Source organism: Diabrotica virgifera, chromosome 1, assembly GCF_917563875.1.
Source record: "Diabrotica virgifera virgifera chromosome 1, PGI_DIABVI_V3a".
In the NCBI taxonomy this organism is placed as follows: Eukaryota; Metazoa; Arthropoda; class Insecta; order Coleoptera; family Chrysomelidae; genus Diabrotica; species Diabrotica virgifera.
Genome location: NC_065443.1, coordinates 139,837,568 through 139,853,175, shown reverse-complemented (window position 1 = coordinate 139,853,175; position 15,608 = coordinate 139,837,568). Strand labels below are relative to the sequence as shown.

General features: G+C 32.0%; 1 protein-coding gene across 2 annotated transcripts in view; it reads right to left on the bottom strand.

The window, feature by feature from the left end:
• The window catches only part of LOC126881012 (uncharacterized), an 84,586-nt gene that overhangs the window by 58,147 nt on the left and 10,831 nt on the right, over positions 1–15,608 (bottom strand). For both annotated transcript variants that reach the window (XM_050645075.1, XM_050645076.1), the window contains exon 2: positions 7,943–8,310. In XM_050645075.1, the coding sequence (XP_050501032.1) occupies positions 7,943–8,310 (368 nt within the window). The remainder of the gene's footprint in view (positions 1–7,942; positions 8,311–15,608) is intronic.

Genomic DNA, 15,608 nt, shown 5'->3' with positions numbered 1-15,608 from the left:
TTTTTGAATTTTCGTTTTTACATTTCATATAGTTTTCCATGGTGCTTTGTTGCTTATATGTTTTGAGCATTTGTTTTCTTTTTTTAATAGCATCTTCGCAGCTTTGATCCCACCATGGTGGAAGAGAGGTTTTTTTGCTCATTTTAAAAGGTTGGTAGATGGGTATGGAGGCATTGGCTGCCTTATTTATCTCTTCAACTAATAAGTTATACTTATGTTCTACGTTGTTGTTATTTTTAGTATGTTGTGAGAAGTATGTATCCGCAATTTCTTGATATAAGCTCCAATCTGCTTTATTTAGGTTCCATTTTGTTTTAGGTTGTATTATGATGTCTTTACTTTCCATTCCTTTATTAATGTCTATAATAATTGGAAAATGGTCTGAGCCCAGTACATCAGGAAAAGTTTCCCATGCACAATTAATTGCTATATCTGGAGTTACAAAAGTTAAATCCACGACTGAATTATTCCCATTATTTGTAAACCTTGTGGTGGCTCCGGTATTTAAAAGTACTAATTCTGTGTTGTCCTAAGCGGTTATTATTTGCGTGCCTTTGCTGTTATTTTTGTAAGATCCCCATGTTTGATGATGCGTATTAAAATATCCTCCAAAAATGCTATTAGACGTGGTACAGTTAAGAATTGCCTCCCAGTTTGCAACTGTTGTTCGTATATCTGGTGGGCAATATATCGAGAAACATGTTAGTGCTATTTCACTGTTGTCCAATATCTGTATTCCACACATCAAAATATTGTTATTAAAATTTTTTGTAATTGAAATTTCTTCAAAAAAAAATACATTTCTGACAAGACTTGCCACACCAGCATAACCATCATGGCGATCTTTACGTATAATTTTATAGCCTTTGAAATTATATTGTTTATTAAGTTTAAACCATGTCTCTGAAATTAAGGCAATATCAATGAAATTTTCATTTAAGCATTTAACTAAACTCAATTTATTAGCTGCAGCCGATTGCGCATTCCATTGTAAAATCTTTGTCTTATTTTTTATTTTATTGGCCATTATTTAAATTTATTATATTTATAGTATATTATTCAACGAGCATGTAATGATGGCTATTACTCACGATGATGAAGTTTGCGACACGAGCCGTAGGCGAGTGTCGTAATTCATCAGAGTGAGTAATAGCCATTACATGCGAGTAGAATACTATACTTTTTCTACGACCTTTTTTTTCATTTTAATTGGTAAAAAATGTAATTATCAACTACTCGAGATTTAAATTAGAATAATTTACTAGAATACCTACATGCTATTTTCCCCTAGTACGTGACTGAATAATTGGTTGCCTACTATTACCAAATTATTATTTATTGTAAAAATACAACTAGAAATAGTCAATACTTATAAGTTCTATTCGTTTCCGAAAAATTATAAGCTTAAATTTGTACCTACTGTCAATTAATCTAATAAATAGGAAGTGGCTGTTGTCGGTGGACGTATTTCAATAGTTATAAATGTATATTTACATTTAACTATATATAGTATAATAATATAACTATACATAATATGTTATAACATATTTAACACAATATAACTTGAAAAATAAACATAATATTAGATATAAATTCCAATTAACATAAACAAATTGAGCTAATGTCACTGTCACTAAAATAAATGATAAACGTCAAAATTTTTAGTAAACAAGATATAAACAAAAAAATATACTGACATTGTTACAGTTAAAATTCCTTTAAAAGTATTTGAAGTTAATTATTGATATAAATTATAATAATTATTGTATTAAATAAACAACTTTAAGTAATTTTATTTGCAGTTTATATACGATTAATATTAAAAGTGGCATGCGTCACTTGAATCTAACTTCAGCCCGTGAGTAGGTAATGACCCGTGAGTAACTTCAGCCCGTGAGTAATGAATTATTACTCACGGGTACAGTAATGGGTGCTATTATCTATGAAAAAATAGCGAATAATGAGCATGTTATTAAACGATCGTATAGTATTTTTACTACAAAAGCGATATTACGTAGGTCAAAATTTTTGACGTAAGAGAACTGTCAAAACATGAGAATGTGACTTTTCATTATTGCCATGTTTATTATAAACATGCCATGGCAATAATGAAAAGTCACATTCTAATGTTTTGACAGTTCTCTTACGTCAAAAATGTTGACCTACGTAATATCGCTTTTGTAGTAAAAACACTATAGAAAAATAATTTTATCATATATGTATGCTCTATCTAATCTTTCTAAATCGTTAAAAGAATCAAACTCTTTGAGTACACTTTTTAAAAAATTGAAAAACATATTAATAAATTCATCTGTGTTAGGATCAGGATCGGAACTGTGTAAAACATTTGGTGGCAGAGGGTTTTTTGGACCAAACTAAAAAGGGAACATTTCTTCAGCTAAAGGAGATTGGGCTTTCCTCTTTTTATATTGAGAAGAAGTTTCAGGTTGACTTGGTATTACTTTTTGTGTTTGTTGTTGGATACTGGATGTGAATGGTTTGGAAATATTATGTATGACATTGTTTTGCCTTGGAAGAGGTGGAAAACTTTCATTATTTATCGTACCTAATGCTTCAAACATATTCGCTGTAGTAACAGCAGATGTATAAGATCTTTTAAGACTGTCCTTTGCTTCCAAAAAAGTTAAACTGTTTTCTGCCATGTGTCTTTTAATTTCGTTTTGTTCTTTAAATTTTGGACACTGTTTGGATATGGATTTGTGCTCAAAGTTTTTACAGTGTATACAATAACTGTCTTGCGGGTCTCTACAGTTATGATCATCGTTTTTCTCTTGTGAGCAGTTAATACATCTCGTTTTTGTACTGTTGCAATTACGAGAAATGTGTCCATGATGCAAGCACCGGAAGCATTGGACAACTCTATGCACATACGGTTCTACGGAACAGGCCACGCTGTTTATATATACATATCTAGGTAAAACGTTGCCTTCAAAAGTAAGTAATACCATTTTTGTAGGTACATATGCTTTTTCTTCGTTTATATCAACTTTCCTTTTGAGTCGAGTGACTTGTGTTACTGATATATTGGATATTATATTTTCGAAAAGATATTCATCACTGAAAGCAGTATCTACGTTTCTTATAATTGTTTTTTTTTGTAGCAGGTTATTTGGAATGTATGCTTTTAGTTGTTCCTCTTTTAAATTCCCATTATTAACTAGACAATTTGCATCTTTGGGGCTTTTAAGTTGTACTCTTACCCTATTTTTCCCTACTCGGTCAATGCTAAGAATATTTTTAATTCCTAATTTTTTATGAAAAAGGTGACCTACATGCATGGGGTGAATTTTTCCAATCTGCTCCGCATTTATTTTCTCAATGAATACATATACCATTATCTGTATAGAGATACCCTTTTTGTAGATTGAACAGCTTGATTTCTTTTTCTGGATCTTTGGTCTTTTCGCGTTCTTCCTCCTGGTCCATGTTTTGGGTTCCTCCTTTATCAGGGGGAGAGTTTTCACCTATTATTGTAAACTCCCACCATAAAAACACAAAACAAAAACAATAAACACTTCACAACACTGGGTTTTTTATTAATTTAGCCCGGTATGAAATTAGTTTGTTATTAATTGTCACAAAAAACTTGTCTTTATCACTATTTAAGCACCTGTAATTATACGTGTACTCGGTATGAATGATCGTACGAGACTGGATATAAGTGTTAAAAGTATAAATTTAAGGCACGCATGTGAAGGTTTTCAGAATGAGCGAAGCGAATTCTGCAATTCACATGAGACTTTTTCAAATTGCGCAAATTTTACTATTAATATTAATGTTAATGAATGAAATATAAATATTTTGACGTTTGCTTTCAAAATTTGACATTTTACTTTTAACTGCAGTGCCTTAAAAATTTTAAAGCACCCAGTGCTTTAACATGACATTTTTAAGGCTCCTATGGAGTGCTAAAAATTGCATTTTTAACACGTTGGTAGAAAAAATGATTTATGTAATTTATTTAACTCAAAATACATTTTACTGATACATATAATATAAAATAGAAAAAAATGTTTATTTAACACATAAACATTGCTTTTTGCTTAAATTAAATGTTGAAATTACCAAGAGGCAGGTGGGAGACTTTTTGACATTTAATTTAAGCGGACGGCAATTATTTATGAAATAAACTTTTTTTTTATATTTCCTGACAGTACTAAAATGTATGAGTTAAGTAAATTACATACATTCTTAAAGTAAAAGATGGTTTTGCTTGTTTTCGATTCAGAGAGATGCACAATCGCTGGACAGCTGTTTCCACCATTTCAGGCTTTATCAATAGCGATAGCGTGCACTCCTCTGAATCGAAAAACAGCTCGACCATCAATTTAAGGGGAATTTCAAAGATCATTGAAATTCCCATTGGGATGCGGTCCAGCGACATCTCTTAACAAATTGAAAATTCTCAGATGCAGAATCCACTACTTTAATAAAATTAAAATGGTAAATAGTTATTTAACTCTGAAACTTTTTGTGTTGAAAGTTCTTTCTGGTACATCCTTAATCTGCGACTTTCACAATTTATAAGACCGCAGACGACGAATATAGAAAACAAAAAGGATTCCTTGCAATCACATTCCGTTTTCATTCGTCTAGGAAAAGAACAGAAAGAAACTTCAGACAGAATGCACACTCTGTTAATAAAGCCTGAAATGGTGGAAACAGATGTTTGGCGATTGTGCATCCCTCTGAATCGAAAACAAGAAAAACCATCTTTTTCTTTTCTATCTTTACTCAGATTTGAGTACTAGGAAGTTTATTTCTGTCCTTTTCCTAGACGAATGAAAACGGAATATGATTGCAAGGAGTCCTTTTTGTTTCCATATTCGTCGTCTGCGGTCTTATAAATTGTAAATGTCGCTGATTAAGGATGTACCAGAAAGAACTTTCAACACAAAAAGTTTCAGATTTAAATAACTATTTACCATTTTAATTTTATTAAAGTTATGAATTCTGCATCTGAGACTTTTCCATTTGTACATACATTCTTCTTTTTGCTCAATTAATTTAATTCAAAAATAATTTTTTTGTAAACTCCGTATAAAAAATGGTATTAATGTTTATATTACTGAATAGCGAATTGAATAATCTTTCAAATGAGCTACCACATGACCCCTATTCCTATTTACAAAAATAATCAATTACGTCATTACGCCCAGATGGATGACGTCACTATTATGTCATATAATATGTCAAAAAATCATAAATTAAAAATAAAAATCGAGTTATCTCGGAATTTTTTTCCAAAGTGACCAATTCTCGAAAAAATGAATTTATTCCACATTTTTTAACCTCTCTATATATCCTGTAGTAAATTATTAAACAACCAAGGATCACTTGATGAGAGATTTTTATCAATATTCTTGATTATTTTTTAGTCTGGATTTGGGTTCTGTGTTGAGTTCTGTGAAGATTAGTTCTGGTGTCATCATAGCTGAGTTCATCATAAAGATATATTCCTTAAGTAGATATAGTCCCAGTAGTGTTTGTGTGGCTATCCAATACATAATACGGCCTCCAAGAATTGTTTGCTTTGTTCTAATGCTGGTCATAAAGGCTACCGCCGAAATGTATAATTCCAGCAGAGCTGGAGGCCTCTATCGAAGCCGTTCCTGTACTATTCAATGCTCCTGTTATATTTAGAAGTGCTTGTCTTTGTAGGTTGGTAGGACAGGTCTTACAAGATTGCAAAGCCGTATTTTTCCACCAAATACTGAACCATAAGTAATTGTCAGTCGTATCACTGATGTATATAACCAACAACTTACCTTAGGTTTCAACCCCCAGATCTTAGCTACAACCGATCTGCAGTTCCAGAAGAGTCGCTTAGCCCTGTTGGTTATATTGTTAATATGAGTGTTCCAATAAGGTTTGGAATCCAGGTTACTCCTAGATAATTGACCTCATTGGTCCTTTCCAGTTCCTCTCCGTACAACAGCTTAAAAACCTACGCCAATGGTTTGGAAAAATTAGCACTGAACTATTTCGTGCGGCTGTAAATAAAACAATGATTGATGCTGGGCAACATGAGAGGCAACGATCGACAAGCGGTGTCGGCACCTTAAGAAGAAGAAGAAGTTCCTCCCCAAATAATTTCAGCTCATTCAGTCCAGCAAGCGTCCTCTTGTTCGTGAAGGCTACTAATTTAGTTTTGGAAGGGTTTACGGAGAGGTTCTCTTTCAAACACCAGTTCTCTATGTAATGAACCCTGGACCCAGGCCAAAAAACGATCGACTATCGACGTCTATATACAGAAGATGGCAAGGAGTACCCATACATTTAAGTATCTTAACAGCGAATAGTAGATAATTACAGGGTAATTGAAAGAAATAATCTTATCCCAGAGACTATACATTACATTATTGGAAGCGAATGAAGTATCATAATCAAGAGGTAGTTTTAGATCAAGTCTCTAATAAAATACTTGCGCAGATTCCTGTGATTACCATACAAGAAACTCAACCTGGCAATATCCAGCAAGACAAGTAGCCTAGTAAGTAAAATGTCATGCTGTACAAGAGTTTAATGGAACAAATCCACTCAGCAGACCACCTCTACCAGAAATAAACACTTCTAAGTGTCTAAGTGCGCCTTTACATATTGTGAACACTGCAGTTCTTTCCAATTATGTCGTAGAAGCACATACATTAAAATATTTACATATTTTGAAGTACTGAGCAGCAACAGCAGTTAATAATGTTATGTAGATCTTGGAAAAATGACCACTAAGGAGAATTAAATTATTTCGTAGGGATCTTGGACACATTACGGAATAGATTCAAGGCGTGAAAAGTAGGAAAGTAATCAAGAGAGCTAAATAACCAAAGCTGAGTACCTACTAGAAGACATTTACAACATGATTCAGAAAACAACATAGACGAACAATGCCTGAATAAATTAATACAAAAATTTTCCATTTATTCAGATCTCCTAAGGAGATACACAGTTAGTAACAAACCGAAAATGCAACAATACACTTTTTAAGCATTATATGAAGGCGTTTTATATGAAACTAAATTCCACTACAGAAAGTGAAAACAAATCGTACCCAATCCAAAAACAAATTTATGAATTTTGGAGAAATCCACTTTCAACGCCAGCTGCTCTTTTAACGACGCACAACTTTACATAATAAAATAATACTCCCTACAAACCCTTCACCACTGAAGAAGTCTCAAATATAACCAAATAGATTCATAAATGAAAATCTCTTGGACCACATGAAGTTCAGAACATTTTGCTAAAGAAGTTTTGGAGTGTTCATGAGTTTTATCAATATTACTTGTGAGGGCGAATTAAAGATGAAATCAGTGGTCCAATACCATCGGTCGAACATTTCAACGATAAAGTGACGGGTGAACGTTTCCCTAGATGTATAACAACAAGAAGACACCAGGACAAAGAAGTTCATGGCTGAAGAACTTACGTGATTGTTAAGGTTTTGATATAAGCAGGTTCTTTTGGGTGACAATGAATAAAATTAAGATAGCTATGATGGTAACCAACATTTTAATATTTACACATTTAGAAGAAGAAGACACTTAAAGAATTAGATTGTAATTATAATGTGATGATCATATTAAAATATCAAACAATATTTAACAAAACATTCATTTATATTATTTTTAAATTGTGTACAATAGTTTCGATCATAAATATAAGAAGTATTTTATTTTAGTAACATTGTTATCAAGACTGTTTTATACTTGTTTAAAGAGAGTATCTAAAACCACTTATTAATAGGATCCGGATTTTCACTTTCTGTAGTAGTAGTTGGGGCTTCTGTGGTCCCTATAGTAGTAGTCTCAGATTCATCTGATTCGGGACTATCAGAAACTTGCTCCCCGTTTACAAAATGTAAGTTGACAACCTTTTGACCATCGGTAGGATGTAAAACAAAAGTTTTATTAAATGAGTATACCTTGGATGTCGTTTTGTAAGTTTCGATCGACTTTGGGACGTCAGTTTCATTGGTCTGCTTAGAATTTGTCGTCACGGTATAATGAGGACGTCCTGATCCACTTCCTACCACACGTCTTTCATACGATACAATTATGGGTCTAGCATTTAGTCGTTGCATCACTCTTCTAAAATCTTGAGGATTAAGATCAATGATTTCCGTTTTAACATTGGCAAATGAATTAGGTTGTTCTGTCTTTACGGCCACAGGCTGTGGTTCAGTGTTATTTTTTGCATTCCCTATTTGCTGAGGTAAAACCAGAGATTGTGGTAACTGTTGTAATGCAATTTGTTGTAATTGTTCTGAAGTAAATTGTGGTTGATCAGGAACTGAAAAATTCGTAGGAATAGTTATAATATATAAATTAACGAAATATTTTAGAAATAATGAATAAAGTGAAGAAAGTATATTAAAGTGTGTAAATATATTTAATTTCCAGCTAAGCGCTTTCGACATATATGTCATCTTCAGAACTAATGGTCAACGTATAAAAAAAGTACCACTACTTCGAGTTGTATGCGTGTGCATCGTATTAAGAGAGTTGGTCTGTTGCGCAACTCCGAATGATGAAAGATTATTTGAGTTATAAGTAAAAAGTGTAAAACAGTAAAAACAACCACTTAGACGTTACAAACCTATAAAATTTGGTCATGGTAAGGTATCACCCAACCATTTTTAAGTGATGCGAGCAGTTGACTCAAAGAGTCATCTCAAAGAGTCACTTAAAAATGGTTGGGAGATACCTTACCATGACCAAATTTTATATGTTTGTAACATCTAAGTGGTTGTTTTTATTGTTTTACAATTTTTAATTTAACTCAAATAATCTTTCATCATTCGGAGTTGCACAATAGACCAACTTTCTTAATACGATGTACACACATACAACTCAACGTAGTGGTACTTTTTTATATGTTGACCATTAGCTCTGAAGATGACATTATATATGTCGAAATTAAATATATTTACACACTTTATTATACTTTTTTCACGTTCTTCATTCATTCAAGTGTATACAAAATTTATCAGTCTTTCAATTACTTTAGAAATATAAAATATATAGGGTGGAAGGCATTTATGGAATAAAATGATTTCTGTCCTTGTTTTAAAAAATTGTAAAAAACCTCGATTTTTATATATAAATGTGCGTTTTTAAGATATAAATTTGAATGTACAGGGTGATGCATGCAAGTCTAGCATAGTTAATTTGAACTTGAACTTTGAGATTCCATTATCTCCAACTTGATTTTTGATTGAAATTTTGGTTTTTGGCATTTCTCACTCGTAATATCGATAGTTTATATTACTATAATATATGTTATGAGTCTTTCAAAGATATGAAAATTTGTGTGGAGAAAGAGGGCGGAAATAAAAAGGTGATGGTTCAAAAATTACCATCCTACTGTTTATATTTTCGCCGTACATGCCTGTTAAGTTTGACCGGTTTTATCTCAGGAACCACTCATCGTAATTAAACGTTTTTTCTTTTAAAAGGAGCGTCCTTCCGCGTTATTTTCAATAGCATTTTCATAATTTAATTTAATTTAAATAAAGCATAGCTATTCTTATGCATCATAATTATTGTGGTTGTTATAGCGACCGTAAATTTTTAATTAACAATTTAATTGTTACTAAACTTTTCATTCAATTTCCATCTTCTTTTGGAAATATAATGTATATCAAAAGAGCTTTTATATCACCAAGATATTTAATTATTGATAAATAATTACTTAGGTACTCAAAATTTTAGATGAAAATTAAAGATTTTGTTGGAAAAACCCGCATTTTCCGAGGAAAATTTTCGTCTAAATAAATCGGAAAAAACATGTCTTTATGTAGAATTTAATTATGGTGAATTTTTATTTGAGTGTTTTTGGTGTAAAGTTAAAATCTTTAGAGCTATAGAGCAAAAATTGAAAAAAAATACAATTTTCGGGCGCCATCTTGTTTATAAAAAAGTAGCACACTATCTGCGGACTTTGCATAGAATATAGAATCAGAAGATTCGATTCCAGCAATAAAATTGCTGGTAAATAACTTTTCCCAAAAATAGCCTATTCTCCGATAATCTGCCCAGACATCCCTACTCTACATGACCCATCACATTTGTATGGCGTAGACATTCTCGTTGATAACAAAATTAATCTAACAGTTAGTAATAAACTTTACTCCAATTCCAGACACTCTCGCAATTCTGAAACTTAATTCGAAGACTGTTCCAATAAACAAAATACAGGTCTATGAGCCAACAGCCGATCAAGATGAGGAGGAAATTGAAATATTCTATAATCACCTTAATAGCTCTCTAAAATTAACAAAAAACGTGAGATAACATTCATCCTAGGATAATCCTAGATAATTTTAACGCCAAAATAGGCAAAGGTGGTGTGGCACCATGGATTGGTGAGTTTGGATTGGGCATTAGAAATGAACGTAAAGATAGACTCTCAGAATATCGCCAAAGTGAAGATCTGGTTATTGTAAATACCTCATTTAATCTACCAAAACGTACATGGAAATCGCCAGCAGGTCGAGAATCACACATCGTTAGTAACAAATAGACTTTGTTTTGATAAGAAATAGGTTTAAAAATTCAATAAACTATTATAGTCGAAATGGAAACAAAAGTTAAAAGCAGAAAGCTTAGAAAAGAATTCGCTGTAACAATATTAAAAGATACTCAGATAGAACAAGGAATTAAACAGAAAATCAATGACAATCTTAAACCAGTCAAATAAAAAAATACAAAGTCTAAAAACGTTAATGCAAATTAGAGAGATATTTAACAAGCTCTAACAGAAGCGGGAGAAGAATTACGGTGACCAACACCAAAGAAAAGGCATATGTGGATGACAGAAGAAATACTCATGAATGGAAGAAGAAAATATAAGACCAAAAACATTACAAAATTCAAATCCTTAAACAGCAGGATTTTAAAAGACATAATAACGGCAAAAGAAAGATCGTTAACTGAACAGTATCACGAAATAGAGGAATTAGTCCAGAGAAATAAGATTTTTCTCGTGACACATCCCCCTCCAGGCCGAAACCAAATTTTTTGAGTAGTATGGACATCTATAATAATAGCCTATATGTTTCCTGCAACCGATTTTGATGATATACATAGTTATAAATAAATAAAAATCAAAAAAAGGTAAATTTTCGCTTTTTTCGTCTATTACCAAAAAGTTAAGCATTTTAAACAACTTTGAGCGTAAGAAACTCATAAATCGTATAAAATACTTCAATATGGCGTTCGCTGAATATGTCTATCCTTATTGGTTGCTTAGAAAATTGCAAAATAAATCATAAATTTTGAGTTTTTATAAATATTCATAAAATATTATGTAGGTGCTTATTATCATGTATATTATGTATGTTGTGGTGCTTAAATCATGCCCTAAATTTGAAAGCAATTGGTCAAATATTTTAAAAGTTATTTAATTTGTTTATCCCAAATTCATTTTTTTGCAACACTATAAGTCAGAAAATTATGAGGTTACAGTAATGCTTTGGACAGTTTATGAAAGAAGAACATTCATACTATTAACTTAATTAAAAAAAAATGACAAAAAGTAATTTTAAACAGTGTAAAATTATTTTGCAAAAACATGTCCATTTTTGGCTTACTTAAAAACAATTAGAATAACTTTTTAACCGTTACCCGTAGAAAAATTATTTTTTATATTTAGTAAGACTGAATTTTTTTACACATTTAGAAACAAAACAATTGTCCTAGGAGAATTAGGGACGAAGTTAGCCCCCCTTTTTTTAATTCGCATGTTCTTATAAAATAATTATTGTTTGTCATTTTTTTTAATAAATTAATAGTGTACATTTTCTTCTTTCATAAACTGTCCAAAGCATTACTGAAACTTCATCATTTTCTGGCTTATAGTGTTGCAAAAAATATTAATTTGGGATAAACAAATTAAATAACTTTTAAAACATTTGACCAATTGCTTTAAAATTTAGGGTATGCTTTAAGCACCAGAAGTCTCAGCATTATGTGTAATAAGAAGGTTCTAAGTTAATTTTTACATAAGTTATGAATATTTATACAAACTCAAAATTTATGATTTATTTGGCAATTTTCTAAGCAACCAATAAGGATAGACATATTCAGCGAACGCCATATATTTATGAGTTTCTTATTCTTAAAGTTGTTTAGAATGCTTAACTTTTTGGTAATAGAGGAAAAAGCGAAAATTTACCGTTTTTGATTTTCATTTGTTTATAACTATGTATATCATCAAAATCGGCTGCAGAAAACATATAGGTTATTATTATAGATATCCATACTACTCAAAAAATTTAGTTTCGGCCTGGAGGGGATTGTGTCACCAACAGGATATTTTTTCCTTATTTTTCTGAACTAAATATGAAAAGAAATGTGATAGTTTCAATATGTATCGCAAAGTGTAGGGAATGACGTCACTAATGGATGTTAGCGATCACATTTTCCATTAACTCGCTGTTTCTTGCAATGTGTATCAGAGATTGTATATCGTTAATCCATGTCCATTGCCTTATGTTTCGGAGCCAGTGCATTTTCTTGCGTCCTATTCCTCTCTTGCCTTCAATTTTACCCTCGATTATAAGTTGAAGGAACCGGTATTTTTCGTTTCGCATGATGTGACGCAGATACGCCGTTTTCCTTTTCTTGATGTTTTCGAGTTCGCGTTCTTGGTTGATTCTTTTAAGGCCATCTATTGTGACTTTCGTCGTCCATGGTATCTTTAGGATACGGCGATAAAGCCACATTTCGAAGCCTTCTAGTCTGTTTATAGCCCTCGTTTAGAGTGTCCAGCCCTCTATGTCACGTAGTATTTAGTAAACCTTAGTCTCAATGTAAGATCGAACTGTGAACAGGTCAGTACTTTCCTGAATTTTACGAAAGCTTGTCGAGCTTGCTCAATGAGACATTGTACTTCCCTGTCCGATGCCCAGTCTTCAATAAGCCAAGTTCCCAGGTATTTAAATTTGTTAACTCTTTCAATGGACTTGGTATTCAGTGTTATGGTGGAGTTTTCAAATGCATCCAAGTTTCTGGAGATGATCATGAATTTGGTCTTTTTGGTATTAATCTCTAATCCCATTCGCTTACTGTATTCTCCGATTATAGTGACAAGTTGTTGATGATCAGCTATGTTGTCACAAATTAAGACAGCATCTTCAGCATATCTTATGTTGTTGATCAATACTCCATTCACTTTGATTCCCATCTCTGCATCTTCCAAAGACTCTTGAAATATGGCTTCCGAATAAATGTTAAATAAAAGAGGGGAAAGCACACATCCCTGTCGAACACCCCTTCTGATGACGTCGGAAAACAAAATAATATACATGTTATAAAAGACTAGAACGGTAACATTCTCACTGAAGTATGTACCCTTTCAGACTAAGACACTGGCAGTGGCGTACTGAGCATGGTTCCGCAGGTTCCGCGGAACCAGGGCCCGGGCACCGCAGGGGTCCGCTCTAAGGCGCTTTTTGCTTCTTTTGTTTATAATTTGATGGGGACATTTATAATTATTTAATTTGTATTTATTTATAACTGTATCATATATTATGTAATTTAAAAATCTATTTTGTTGATATAAATTATTTCATTCCAATGTTCATTTTTTAAAAGCTGTTTTAGTTTTCCGATATTAAGGTTTTTAATCATGACTGGAGATTTAGATGTAGAACATTTTTGAGTTACATTATTTATTTATAAAAATGGCTGGCGCAAATTGATTAGTTATGTCAGTATGAAAAACGATAGGATTAATATTAACTTACTGTTTTAATAGTCAATTGTTTTTTAAAAAAGTTTCTAACATCAAAAGTAAGTAAGTTACGATCAAAATAATGTTGGTATCTTTCTTAGTTGGTAAATAAAATCGTGAAAATCACCTTCTAATTAGCATCCGAAATTAAATTAATCGTTACCGCTTCACAAATTACTTTCCTTATGTATTCTTATAAGATATGTAAAATTAATTGATTCAAAGTGCTTATTTTTGAAAAGACTGTAGTTAAATGGGCTTAAACGAGTCACCAATCACGATTGTATGCAAATTTTAAACAGCCATATCTTATATAATCAATGTTTGTCTTCAGGAAAACAAAAAGTCTAAAATATTCACAATAGTAAAAACTATATTTTTTTACTAGTTGAGATTTTTGGTATCACCAATACTTTTTAAGTTATTTTGAAAAAAAAATTTTAAATTTAAAAAAAAATTAAATTTAATATCATTTTTTTTTCAAAAATGAACACTTTGAACCGATAAAACTTACAGATCATATAAACAATACGTACCTAAGTCAAGTAACTTGTGAAGCGGTAACGATTAATTTCATTTGAGATGCTAATTATGGGGTGATTTTTACCTCATTTTTTTTTCAAAAAGAAAAAGATCAACTTTATTTTGAGCGTTACATAATTAATATTGATGATACATACCTACAAAAATAAAGCTTTTTTAAAAACTGTAAAGAAGCTGTGATGGGTTTTTCGAACAGAGCTTATTCATTTTTTTTGGTTATTTGACGTTGAAATATTCAAATTTGAATTTGACGAATAAGAACTTACAACTCCTCCTGGAACTACAGACTTCTTATGTACACAATTTTTTCACGTTTTTATAAGATATATTTTTACTAAGAACATTTTTTTTTTTCGATAAAACACTTACTTTTTGAGTTATTTGCGAAAAACCGTCTCAAAACGTGTTTTTTTTGTTGTTGAAAAATGAAGATATTCACTCACAAATAACTCGAAAAGTATTAACTTGGTGAAAAAACTCTATGGAACTAAAGTTGCTTAGAATTAGTCAGTTTATCCAATTCTGAACTTATCTTGAAGGTATGTTTTTCACTCCCGAGAAGTGGTGAAACTCACCCTAGGGCAAAAGCACACATCGGCACAATAGGTATCACTTTTTTTTGTTTGACATGTATGTGTATGTGTACGTGTATATCAACTTTCATCTTAATCCGAGCCGTTCTTTAAAATTTACTGCAAAAACCGTGAGTAAATGGACAATAAATTAGCTTGAGTTTGTATAAAATGATATATTTTATGATATAGGATAAGTAATTTATATTTAATGTTTATTAAACACTCTTGATATACAATGTGTGTTTTTATTGGGCGGGCGGGCCCGCATCCCAACTGGAACCAGGGCCCGCTGATCTATCGGTACGCCACTGGACACTGGTGTCTGACACCATACATGATATAGTTCGTTGAAATCAGGTGGTTAAGTAGCTTTTAAGAATATAAAAATATGTAGGGTGTTCCATTAACAATAAAGCTTATGGACTATGCTAGGCTTGCGTGAATCATCCTGTACATTCAAATTTATGTTTAAGAAGCGCACATTTATATATAAAAATATACGGGTCTCAGCGTTTTTGAAACATATTTTAAACAAGGACTTTGTTTGATTTGCGTGTATAGATATAATGCTATGTGGAAATGCGATCAATGATTGTCCCCGTTTAGGATTTAGTCCTCTTCAGGGTTTGTAGTGAATGTATAGTGTTGGCAGCAAAAGCAAACAGTCCGAAAAACACACTGGGGCAAGCGCCGTGTCCTGGTGTTTTTGGATCCTGGGTTATGCCGGACGGTGGT